The sequence below is a fragment of the Vulpes vulpes genome, chromosome 6 (assembly GCF_048418805.1).
Source record: "Vulpes vulpes isolate BD-2025 chromosome 6, VulVul3, whole genome shotgun sequence".
In the NCBI taxonomy this organism is placed as follows: domain Eukaryota; kingdom Metazoa; phylum Chordata; class Mammalia; order Carnivora; family Canidae; genus Vulpes; species Vulpes vulpes.
In genome coordinates, this window is record NC_132785.1 from 128251574 (window position 1) to 128263456 (window position 11883).

The 11883-nt window shown below is 56.0% G+C and overlaps 1 protein-coding gene across 13 annotated transcripts in view; it reads left to right on the forward strand.

The window, feature by feature from the left end:
- Window positions 1-11883, forward strand: part of WDR20 (WD repeat domain 20) — a 61483-nt gene extending 49600 nt beyond the window's left edge. For 4 of the 13 annotated variants that reach the window (XM_026012615.2, XM_072762361.1, XM_072762363.1 and 1 more), the window contains 2 exons: window positions 2246-3505; window positions 6045-7932. In XM_026012615.2, coding sequence (XP_025868400.1) covers window positions 2246-3505; window positions 6045-6110 — 1326 coding nt within the window. In that variant the 3' untranslated portion in view covers window positions 6111-7932. Of the gene's footprint in view, window positions 1-2245; window positions 4165-6044; window positions 7933-11543 lie in introns of those variants that run through there. The other 9 variants (XR_012002317.1, XR_012002320.1, XR_012002318.1 and 6 more) reach the window with 3 other exon arrangements.

Consider the following 11883-nt stretch of genomic DNA (forward strand, 5'->3'; position numbering starts at 1 on the left):
TGTGACTGCTGCGTGCTTGTTTGCCGGGCTGGGGGCCCAGGAGGGGAGGCTTGTGCTTGTCCATAAGTTACTTCCATGTATCTACTTACGGTCGTCTCGAGGCACCTTTTAATAGGGAATGAAGTCTCTAAGTGTGTTTTGTGGTCCCAGTAACATTTATGGTAACAGCAGTGCTGTAATTCTTTGTCTTCATGCCTCACAGCTGCAGAGCAATACTACATTTACTTGACAGTATTACAATTTTGAGTTCTAATGGAATTATTTTTGTCGTGTCTCTAAGCCAAAAAATAAATTTTTCTCCTAAGCGTAGTGCTGAAAGTTTTTATGTTTGTCCTTAAAAATTTCCACAGGGTAAAGTGGCAGTAGTGTTTTGTTGGTAAGACCGCCATCTCTGTGGTTGTGGTGACAGGTGGTAAAGGTGCAGGAGCCAAGAGCCACGGTCCTGGGGGAAGGATGGCAGCCTGGCGGCCAGTCCAAGTTAGCGCTGGAGCCACCTGACAAGGCTGCCCCGCATGGGGGTGAGCCATGGTGGCCTGAGGCCTGCAGGGGCAGCAAGGTCTGAGGGATGGGGGTGGGCCCCCCCAAGGTGAAACCTCCAACCTGGCCTTGCAAGTTACCTCTGTAACCTCTTTAGGAAGAAGCAGTGAAGGCCTCATGCCAGAGTGGTCGCTGGGCTTTCAGGTTGTTGGCATTGGTGTAGGTCAGATGCCTTTTAGAGGTAGGAAGGGAAGGAGACAGGGGATGAAAACGGTTGTGTTCCCAAGGCCAGCTCCTGTTTCTCTCTTCGGAGGGCCAGCGGTGCTGCCCTGTGGCTCCCACACTGGGGGGGCAAGAAGCAGTGTCGCCTGCTGAGTGACCTCTGCCGTGCCCACTCTTCCCCTGCACCCTGGGCCCTGCGTGCTGTGTGGGGCTGGCCTCCTTTCTCTTCCCCAGCCCGGGGGCCTAGTATTCTGCAACAGCCTGCACAGTTCATTCATCGCTTCTCTGAAAAAAAAAAAAAAAAACCCAAGTGATTTCATGTTCTTTTCATGTGGTTTTCTGTAAAGTTGTAGCACACGCAGCATATGTGTGCAAAGCCTACTGTGGGGCAGGGAGGTTCACATCTGTGCCCCAGGGCCCTCTGAGGCTCGGGCCAGGAATCCCAACCAGTTAGGGGAAGTGGGAGTGTTTAACGCACCCGGAGCCTGCCGGGCTCCTGAGGCACCCGGCTCCTGGGGAGATGGCCGTGGAGGACGTTTGGTAGGAGGAGTTTGTAAAAACTTGGGAGTCTTGGGAACTTCTGGATAGTTTCTGGTGATGTGATTTGGAAGGTGGAGAGGGGCACCCATGTGGAAGTTGCTGTGCCAGCAAGCCCCACGGCAAGGTCCGCAAGCAGGGAAGCACACTTCTGCCTTTGGGTGGTTTTTACTTTGGCCTTTTGTTCTTTGGGTTTTAAAGGCAGCACTCCTGATCTTTGCGAGTTGAAGGAACAGCTGGTCAGTGGACCAGAAATTAGCCCTGAGTGGAGCGGCAGTGATTAGGCACATACTCCTGAATTAATCCTCTGTTTATTTCTTTAAACACCACCTTGTTCCAAAGAAGATTTGGAGGAATTGCTTATAAAGATGCACACAGGACAGCAAATCTGAGTGAGGAAGTTTCAGTGAAGCCAGAGCTGAGGTAGAGCCCAGCGAGTGTGCGTTGAAGTCCTGTGTGCTGCTGCCAGTGGCTGCACGTTGCCTCCCCCCGACCCTGGAGCAGCCCAAGCAGAGGGGCAGGTGTAGTCGGCACATGACTTACGTGACGATAAAATGCAGAGAAACTGGGAGGCATAGCTCTCCCGGCTGTGAGGACTGCGAGATTTCCCCCGGGGGTCTTCGTAGAGAGGATGCTGTGTGTGGGTACGGTGAATCACAGATTCAGATGCTCCTAGCGTAAGAAGTGAAAGTTGCCCGAGGGCTGGCCCTCTCACCAGTGTGTCCCAGCGCCTGGTACAGTGTCTGGCACGTGGTAGGCTCTCAACAGTGTTGGTTGAATGACTGACTCCCTCAGCGAAAGCCAGTGACCTAACACCCAAGTGCAATTCTAGAAATAATTCTACAAGGGGCCCAAATGCTCTTCGCTGGTTTGGCTGACCACGGGATAGAGTGTGCAGTGCCCGGATGGACTCTTCCCTTCTCACCGAGAAGCAGACAAGTTTCTTGCTGGAAAAGTAGACCTTTAAAGCTTCTCCATTGTGATAACTTGTTCTCCTTTGTCTTCACAGAGACTAATAGACAAGTCACGCGTAACCTGTGTCAAATGGGTTCCCGGTTCGGAAAGCCTTTTCCTAGTAGCCCATGCAAGTGGGAACATGTACTTGTATAATGTGGAGCACACTTGTGGCACCACAGCCCCCCACTACCAGCTTCTGAAGCAGGGTGAGAGCTTTGCCGTACACACTTGCAAGAGCAAATCCACGAGGAACCCTCTCCTTAAATGGACGGTGGGCGAGGGGGCCCTCAACGAGTTTGCTTTCTCCCCAGATGGCAAGTTCTTGGCATGCGTGAGCCAGGATGGGTTTCTGCGCGTGTTCAACTTTGACTCAGTGGAGTTGCACGGTACGATGAAGAGCTACTTCGGAGGCTTGTTGTGTGTGTGCTGGAGCCCGGATGGCAAGTACATTGTGACGGGCGGCGAGGACGACCTGGTGACGGTCTGGTCTTTTGTGGACTGCCGAGTGATAGCTCGAGGCCACGGGCACAAATCCTGGGTCAGCGTCGTGGCATTCGACCCCTATACCACGAGTGTGGAAGAGAGCGACCCAATGGAGTTTAGTGGCAGTGACGAGGACTTCCAGGACCTTCTTCATTTTGGCCGAGACCGGGCGAACAGCACGCAGTCCCGGCTATCCAAACGGAACTCTGCCGAGAGCCGCCCCGTCAGCGTTACATACCGGTTTGGCTCCGTGGGCCAGGACACACAGCTCTGCCTCTGGGACCTCACGGAAGACATCCTTTTCCCTCATCAGCCCCTTTCAAGAGCAAGGACACACACCAATGTCATGAATGCCACGAGCCCGCCCGCTGGTAGCACCGGGAACAGCGTCACGACACCGGGCAACTCCGCACCCCCGCCCCTGCCCCGCTCCAACAGCCTCCCACACTCCACCGTCTCCAGCGCCGGCAGCAAGAGCAGCGTCGCTGACGGGGCCGTCGCTTCTGGGGTCAGCAAATTTGCGACGCTCTCCCTGCACGACCGGAAGGACAGGCACCACGAGAAGGACCACAAGCGAAACCACAGCATGGGACACATTTCCAGCAAGAGCAGTGACAAACTGAACCTGGTTACTAAAACCAAAACGGACCCAGCAAAGACTCTGGGGACGCCCCTGTGTCCTCGGATGGAAGACGTCCCCTTGTTAGAGCCGCTCATCTGTAAAAAGATAGCACACGAAAGACTGACTGTGTTAATTTTTCTTGAAGACTGTATAGTCACTGCTTGTCAGGAGGGATTTATTTGCACATGGGGAAGGCCTGGTAAAGTGGTAAGTTTTAACCCTTAATGCTGCACCAGATCTAGAACTTGAATAGGTAGTGATTTTTTTTCTTGTGGGAGGGGCGGGGTGTACAATGAATGTGAATGGCACTTCTTACTCTTAATGTAAATCTAAATGCATCAGAGCCATAATTTTGGATACTGCATGCCATGTAATTCTGAATCATTTGATAATTCAACTTAGAACGTTTAAAAAAATATAATCAAACTAATTGCCAGCCAAGTCAGTCACCCTCCTGGGAGTATATAGAGTCCCAAGGTTAGCGCTCCTGTATTAGACTATTTCGACTTTAGGAAAATCATGACAGTGTGGGAAAACAATGACTTTAAAAGCTAAAATTAAAATTTCTGCTTTAACTGGAATATTTTTGCTTAACTACTCAATTAGGATGTTGTACACCTGATCAGAGCGTGTTCAGTGCAGATGGCCATTAACTGTCATTTATAGTCCGGTTTTTATCTTAATCATAAAATGTTTAGGAATCTATGAAATTTAACTTTAGGAACAAAGCATTCAGCAGGGTTGATTGATATTATTTTTACATTGTTCTGGCAATCCACAGAAAGAGAAGAGCCTTAATTTTTAAAACCCATTTTAGTCATTTTATGACAATTAAAATTGTTTAATAAACATCTTTTTTCAAAGAAGCAGTTTGTAGCACTTTGATTGAGATTCTGTGCACTGAATAAACACCCACATTCCTCGGAGCCTGGACAGCTCCCGGAGCCGCGGCCGAACCGCCAGCAGCGCTTGTCAGAAGTGCCTCTTGCCACATAAGCCAAGACCTTTTGTGTTGGATGCGCTTCGCTTATGTTTTTTTTTTCCAACAAGGGAAAGGAGGTTTTGGTTTCTTTGGTGGTTTTCTGTGGGGTTTTTTGTTGTTGCTGTTGTTGTTGTTGTTGCTGTTGTTGTTGCTGTTTTTGGTCAGGAAGGCCCAGGACAGAGGCCTTGTTTTATAAAGACTGACAGGCTCCCCGAGGGTCAACATGCTTCCCGAGGTTGCCCTGGTTTGGGTTTTGTTTTCCTGCCCAGACTTCTCATCCCGGGGTGGCTGCCGTGATCCCGCTCGGGCTCCGTCCTTGGTGGCTTCCACCCGGCGTGTCTCACTGCTGGCCTCTCGGCCGCCTGCGTGAACTCCCGTAACTGGGAGCTGCTGCCGTGGGGCCTGCACAGTTCTGATGCCTGTGGTCCTTATCAGCTGTGTGAGGAATTTCAAATTCCAGTTTCATGTCGGGGGGCGGGGGGGGGGCGGGGGAGATGGTTCTTTGAGCTACGTGTTTCCTGTCAAGATGATGGTCACCTTGTTAACTTATTTTGGTCATCTCAGTTTGTTTACTGTTTTGCACGCCTTTATAATTAAACGTAGAGATGCTGATTGTTTACACTTGTTTGAGTAGTGGATGCAATTCAGCCAAGTGGGCTCCTGGAGACATTCGCTTCTCTGCAGTGTTCAGCTGTGGTGACGGAGCAGTAGCTCTGTGCGCTCTAATGCAGCCCTCCCGGAAGGCCAGCCCCCACTTCCCTGGGCCTGCTCATGCCACCCCTCCACCCCACCCAGCCCCCGCCCAACCCGTCTGCCCTGCCCATCCTGCTCCTGCAATGGGAGGGGTTTCTGTTGGACGGCAGTGTTCCAGCACGGGAGAAGTGAGGAGGCCTTCCCGGTGCATCCCACCCCCACCCCGCCCCCCGTTTATGCATGATGTCCACAGGTATATGTGTTAATGTCCTGTTTACTCTTAAGATACGGTCCTTTGTTCCTAAATGTTAAGTGACCTAAAGTAGCAAAGACAGCGTCCTTGTGGACTGTTCCAACATTGGAGGCTAAATTGGGATGTCAGACGGAGACAATCGGAGCCAACACTCCAGGTGCAATTTTATGTACCCACATGGTTCTAGAAATTTCATTTCAAATGCTTCTGAGGCATTGAGTATGCAGTTTCAAAATTCAGGACTTTGTATTTGGCCCAGGCAATGAATGGCTGATCCCAGGTAAGTAGCCTTTATGGGGACGCTTATTGTGACCTTTCGGTTCTGAGTGCCTTGCTCACTGGCTGCCGCTGCCTGCGCTGCCGGCAGGAATGTGTGATGTGCGCGCTTTCTGTGGACCAGGCGCTTCCTGATCCCACACACCCCTTGGCACGCTCAGCTGCGCAGGCTGCGATGAAGGAGACGGGTGGCTCGGGGGCACCGGGGGTGACTGGTATACCTAGGAGGAGTCTGTTGGTGGGGTTGGGTGTGGGAGAGGCAAGAGATGATTGTTCCCGTAAAATCAGGCCCTGAAACGTGCTAACAGAAGCCCGGGGTGTCTCTCTCCTGTCCCCCACCTCCACTCCGTTTTAAAAACTGTGGTCACGTCACAGTTTGGGATTTGGGGCTTGGTCACAATCTTGTTCTTCCAGTTTCTGCTGGTGAGTGTATCCTTGAAGTCTGTCCCCATCCCCTCTCTGGGCCCCCATTGCTGGGTGTCAGGTGCTGGGGAGGGGCTGCATGGCCGGCCCTTCTGAAACCCACCCCCTTTTTTCGACAGCCAGCAGAGCACTTTTCCTGCAGTCAGGAGGACAGAATGCGAGGTGTTCTCCGAGACCAGGACTAAAGCTGCCCAAAGCTGCCCGCAGCTTGAGAAGAGGGCGCTGGAGGGGCGGGCCTGGCTTCTGTCAGTGGCTCCTGCAGCCCTGGGACGCAGGGAGGGGGCCCCCCGGGGGACCGGGTCTCAGGTGCGGAAGGCCCAGGGCCACAAGGACACATCTGGGGAGCGCTTTTGCAGTTTGCTCACCAAGCTTTGAGCTTCCTCATTTGATACTGTTCAGTGTTCTCGCTTAAACATTATCCGGAGCAAGAATATCTTTTCTGACCTCACCTCTGGAGTGAAATCGCTATGGGCAAAAGGCGGACCACGCTTGGTGGGCACAGCCTGTCTGCTGGGCGCTGAAGAAGAGCGCAGAGTGGCCCTCGAAGCCTGCTCCCCCCAGCCTGCGTGCAGGGACCGGAGCCCTCAGAGGGTCCATCCTGCCTGCCCTGCCCTGCTGTGGCTTTGGGGGGCGGGCTTCTAAGCCCACTGGCAACTCCAGCCCTCGTCTTAAATTCTCCTCTTCCTCGGGGGCAGGAGGTTAAAATCGCAGAGAAGGAACCTTGCCTTTGGAAAACTCTGCCACCTTTTAAAAGCAAACGTGTAAGGGGGAGCAGGCCAATTCTTTAACTGGGTTCTAAATTCACTTAAATAGTGATAAAGAGTCTTAATTTTGTCTTTTGTGCTAATCGAACCTTCTAGCATTTTTGAAGTGTCCTGTGAGCCATTGCCTTGGGACTGAGGACAAACACCTAGGATAGGACAGGGCAGGAGTGGGAAACATGTAAGCGGTCACCGTGATTACTGCCCAGCCATTCGGAAGCCACGAGGAACAAAACGCCACGTGACCTGACCTGCCTTTATGGGCATACACATGCGTCCCAGGGGGACTCAGGCTTCGCTGTTGGGCTTAACACCCGAGTCCTAGCTGGCAGGTTCCCTCACTCCTTCCACGTCCTGTGGTGCAGCTTGCATTCTTAAGACATTTTCAAGTGTTGAGTTTGAGCAGAGATTGGTGAAGCTGCTTTATCAGATGCCTTCACCTGCGTCCAGGGTTCACCTCTGGCCTTGGCAGGGAGGCTTTTGGGTTTTTTGTTGGGGAAGCTCAAAGTGTGAGGGGAAAAGCCACAGGGACAGGGAGGGCTGGAGAAGGAATCCTTTGGGAAACCCAGATGCTGCGTTTGTGTATCTGACTGTCCGAGGAAGACTTAGAAGCAGAGTCCAAATGGCTTTCCCGGGAGAGCTGCACGGAGCTCGGCGTCCCTTCTGCACCCACGGCTCGGCCGAGGCCAACCAGTCCGTGGCCTCTGACTGACTTTCCTGTTGTACTGGTGTGTCCGCTGTCGGAGTTTCCTTCTGCAGCGGGGAGCCTCTGTGCATGTGTTGTGGGCCTGACACCTAACCTGGCGGTGTCAGCCATGCTGGGGACTGTCATCTGTCCGGGTCATCATTGGCCCCAGGGATGGCCCGTGAGCATAGACGGCAGCCTGGAGAGTGGAGGCCAGGACAGTGCGTGTCTCGCATTGAAAAGCATTTGTGTTCAGAGCCCAAGTTCAAAGCCGCGTGAAAATGCCCGCCCCCAGTGTTGACCGATGCATTGCTGCACCTGTTACATGAACTTCGTGTTGTGCTCACACTGCTGCCTCTCAAAGTGTAAAAGGAAGAATTTCCTGCATTTTTTAATTTCTGTATACCTAAGTTTATTAAAGTCTGCTATGTTAGGTGACGTTGTATAAAATTGTATGATTATTTATCTTTAATGAAAACCAAAAGTAAAATCGCATTTCCTTTTTTTACATTTTCATCTAATTTCTTGATGAATAAATTTGATAGTCTTCCTACCATGAAATGTTGATTAAGTTCTTAACTGTTAAAATAATTAGTGAAGCTTTCGTATCAGTATTGTTAATTTATCGTTTTAAGAAAATCACGTTTCTGTTTCACTGTCTTGGTTTTTGGCTGCTCTCTCGTCACTCTCCCAGCTCCAGACTCCCGCACACGCGGGTCCCAGGTGCCGGGGGGCGGAGCGTGGGGGGGGCAGCCCCGTGTTCGCGGACGGGAAACGAACAGGAGCGAAGGAGAAGGAGAAATGTACTAAAGGAAATGTTCGCCGTGTCGGAGGTACTGGCGTGGCGAGCGGCCCGGCTCCGGCTCCGGCTCCGGCCTGTCCCGGCTGCCCGCGGCGTGGAGGCGGGAGGAGCGCTCCCCCGGGGCGGCCTAGGACGCCAGGCCCTGAGGCCCCGCTGCGGAGGGGGCGGTGGGGAAGGCGCCCAGACGTCTTGTCCAGCACCCGGATGTCATGGCCCCCAAACACCTCGAGGCCAGGACCCCAGCCTAGATGTTGCAAGTTCCCGAGAGGCCGAGAGAGGTGAACGTAGGACTGTGCCCCGGGTCAGGGCCTAGGCTCCCTCGGGGCCTGGACTCCGTGCCTCCCTGACCCTGCTGACCCCTGCTGACCCCTGCTGGCCCCCTGTTGACCCCCTGCTGAGCCCCTGCTGACCCCCGACTCCCTGCTGACCCCCCTGCTGAGCCCCCCCCCCCGCTGACCCCCCTGCTGACCCCCTCACTGAGCCCCCAGACTCCAGGGCCGCCGGGTGCACTTGGCGTCGGACGCTGAGCTGCCCCGAGCAGGGAGCGTGGCGCTGGGGGCGCCCTCACGGCGGCCGCCTCCCACCTGGGAGCAGGACGTGTTTCTCTCCAGCATGGAGATTTCAGGTTTAAAAGGACTCACGCGGCATTTTGATCTTTTAAAAATAGTTTGTGCCTTGAAAAAATGCTCTAGGTCCCTCCTTCCGTGGGGGGCTGCCTGTTGAAGGAAACCGTCGATTCTGGACCCGTGAGTCTCCTGCAAGGGACAGAGCCTGTCGGGGCGCTCGGCCCCGCCCCCTCCTCTAGTGTTGGGGCCTCCAAACCAGCCTGTCGCTTTCGGGGGGCGCCGGCCTGGGAGGGACCCTCTGGACGCGACTCCAGCCCGAGCGCCTTGGTCTCTCTCGGTCTCTCTCGTGCGGAGAAAGCCTCGCTCCCCGATGTCTGCAAAGAGCATCGCCTTCCCCAGGTGACTCTTCTCTTTGGAGACCAGGCTGAGTGGCCTCTCTGGGGGAGTGTGTCGCCTTCGGTGTGACCCGTCGTGGGGCATCAGGGCTGCCGCCCAGCTGGGGGCGGGGGGGGGGCAGGCACGGGCCCCTTCTTCCCCTCCGGCTCGCGTGCCCTGGGGTCCCTGCCACGCGGGGCAGCCGCCTGGGCCGAGGGCCTGGGGAAAGGCATCCCCGGTGGGACCGCGGAAGGGACCTCACTTCACAGATACCTGCCGCTTGGCCTCCGGGACTAAGAGCTGGAGTAGCCCCTCACGTAGCTTTCAGAGGAAACCCTGCAGGAATAGGACACAAGTCCGGCGAGCGCAGGCGGCTCGCTCCGTAGTAGATTCAGGACCGGTCCCCGCTCCCAGGACAGCTGCGCTCGGGGAGGCGGCGGGGGTCTGCGGGCCGGGCTCAGCCCCCGCCCCCAGGAGTGACCACGGGGCCACCGCGCAGCTTCCTGGCGGGAGCGTGATGGGGCCCGTGTGTGGCCCATCTTTCCCTTTGTCCCCAGAGAACCTGTAGACCGAAGCGTAGCTGGTAGAAATCAGGGGACCTGGACGTCTCTGTCTGAAGGGCAGTGTCCCCCGACGCCTCCGCTGTCCGTCGGGAAGCGAGCAGGTGCGTCCCGCCCCACCTGTGGCCCCCGGTGCCGCCTAGGCAGGCTGGGTGGGGGCGGTTGCTGGCCTCGGGGACCCTGGTGATCCCTTGGGACCCTGGGCATCACGCGGACAGGATGACAGCAGGGAGGTGGTTCTCACGGGTGGAGGCTTCGGGCCTGCGGCTTTGTAGGGGTGAGCGGGCTCCCGTGGCCGAGGCTGCGCGGCACTGCGGGGCGTCCCCCGGGGAGAGCCAGGCGGGGAGGGCGCAGGGCGGGGTCGCTGCAAGCCCGCGGGCGCCACCGCGTTCCAACTGGGGACACAACACATGCCACTGAGAGGCCTTACCTGTCGAGGTGATAATATGGGATGTACGGGGTTAGATATATTGGGATCTCATTTCTCTTCAGTGTTCCACGTGTTACTAGAATTTTAAACGTCACGTGAGGCCTGCCTTGTCCCGTGGGCAAGGGTGACAGAACTGCGGGCGCCCGGTCCCCGCTGGCCCACCGCTCCCGTTAGGGGCCCAGGCCCGCTCTCAGGGGGAGGAAGGGACCCCTCATCCTGTAGGCGCCGCCCTGGTCCCCGACAGCCCATGGCTCCGGGGAACCGCTCCTGTGATCCGAACCCCCTGGAAGCTTGGGGACTGGGAGGCAGAGCATCCTCGGGAAGGGGCTCGGGCCGTGACCCCCCTGACCCCCGGGAAGTCAGCGTCCCAGGGCAGGGCTCCCGGCCCCCGATCGCGTCCCGCTGAGCACACGGCCTTGTAAGAAGGGGTAGAAACGGGGTAGAGTGGCGTGGAGTGGCGGCGGGACAGGGAGTTTCCCACCCCCGGGCGTGGGCAGAGCTGAAGGCCGGTGTCACAGGCCACCCCTCCATGTGCATCCACGGTCCCCTCGTCCTGTGCCACCAGCTAACCTAACCCGCTGAAGCAGGTTTTAGGACAGCTCAAGTCTGTGTTCGCGGAACTGAAAACTTGTGGCTTCAATGTCACTCCACGGTGACCTTAAAATGCTTAAAAAACGCCAAATGGTGATGTAATTACGTGCGTGCATCCCAGTGAGTGCGAAGAAGTGTAGACACTGCCGTGTGCGGGGCTGGCTGCCAGGTGCCCCAGCTCGGGCCTGCACTGCCCCAGGCGCCCCGCCTCTCCGTGGAAGCCACCCTGGTGACCCGCATGCCACCTCCTGCACCCTGTCCCCAAATCGAACACAGCCCAGGGCCTAGATCCTTCCGTATCTACCTGCTGAGCCCTGGACGCTGGTCAGGGGGGCGCCATGTCACACCCCAGCCAGAGAAAGTGAGCCCCCCCCCGCCCCCGCCAGCAGGAGGAAGTCACCTTTAGACAATGCTAAGCCCCATCTGTGTGGCCGCCCAGCTGTGGGGCGAGGCGTGAGGTCCGAGGGCAGCGCTGTGAGCTGCTCCAGGCCACGGCATCTCCTGGGAGCCTCACCGGGTCCTGAGCCGGGGCCTCTGGGGAAGGTGGTGAACGGCCACCGGCTTGCTGCCCTCGCCTCTGGGCCCACAGTGTCCCGAGGAGCCCAGGCCCGAGAGGTGCCTGCTGCTCCCCAGGCGGGGCCAGGCCCAGTGGATCCTGAGCAGTGAGGCAGGTGACACAATGACGTGGATAAGAATTAAGTAGATGAAAAATGGAGGATTTGTTCAAACACTGGCTACCAGTTGGACAGAAATGACTTTGTTCATGTGAACCCGCTGGCAAAGGATGAGTGTGGCTTTCTTGGCTGCCCCCCGTTTTGCTGGATTAATGTAAACTGCTTTGTTTGCAGGGTTTATTGTCATCCCAAAACCAGGCCAGCTCTCCAGGTGGAACTGTAGTATAGCGACCCACCACTGCTCAAGAACCCTCGGCCCGACGTGGTCCTGCGGGAGCGGCGGACGGACCCGGGAGCTGCACTTCAGCCCCGAGCGCGGACACTCGTGGAGGCAGCGGTCACTGGAGTCACGTGGGAGGCCCCCGTGGGGCCCGCTCGCAAGGGCGCCCTCCACCTTTCACCCAAAGAAGCTGTTCCCATTTTTAAATCATTCTTTTGGGGCTGCAGTAAAAAATAAGAAATGCGATTTTCTTGCTTTTTACTCAAAAGTTCAGTGTAATTAAAACCTTATATA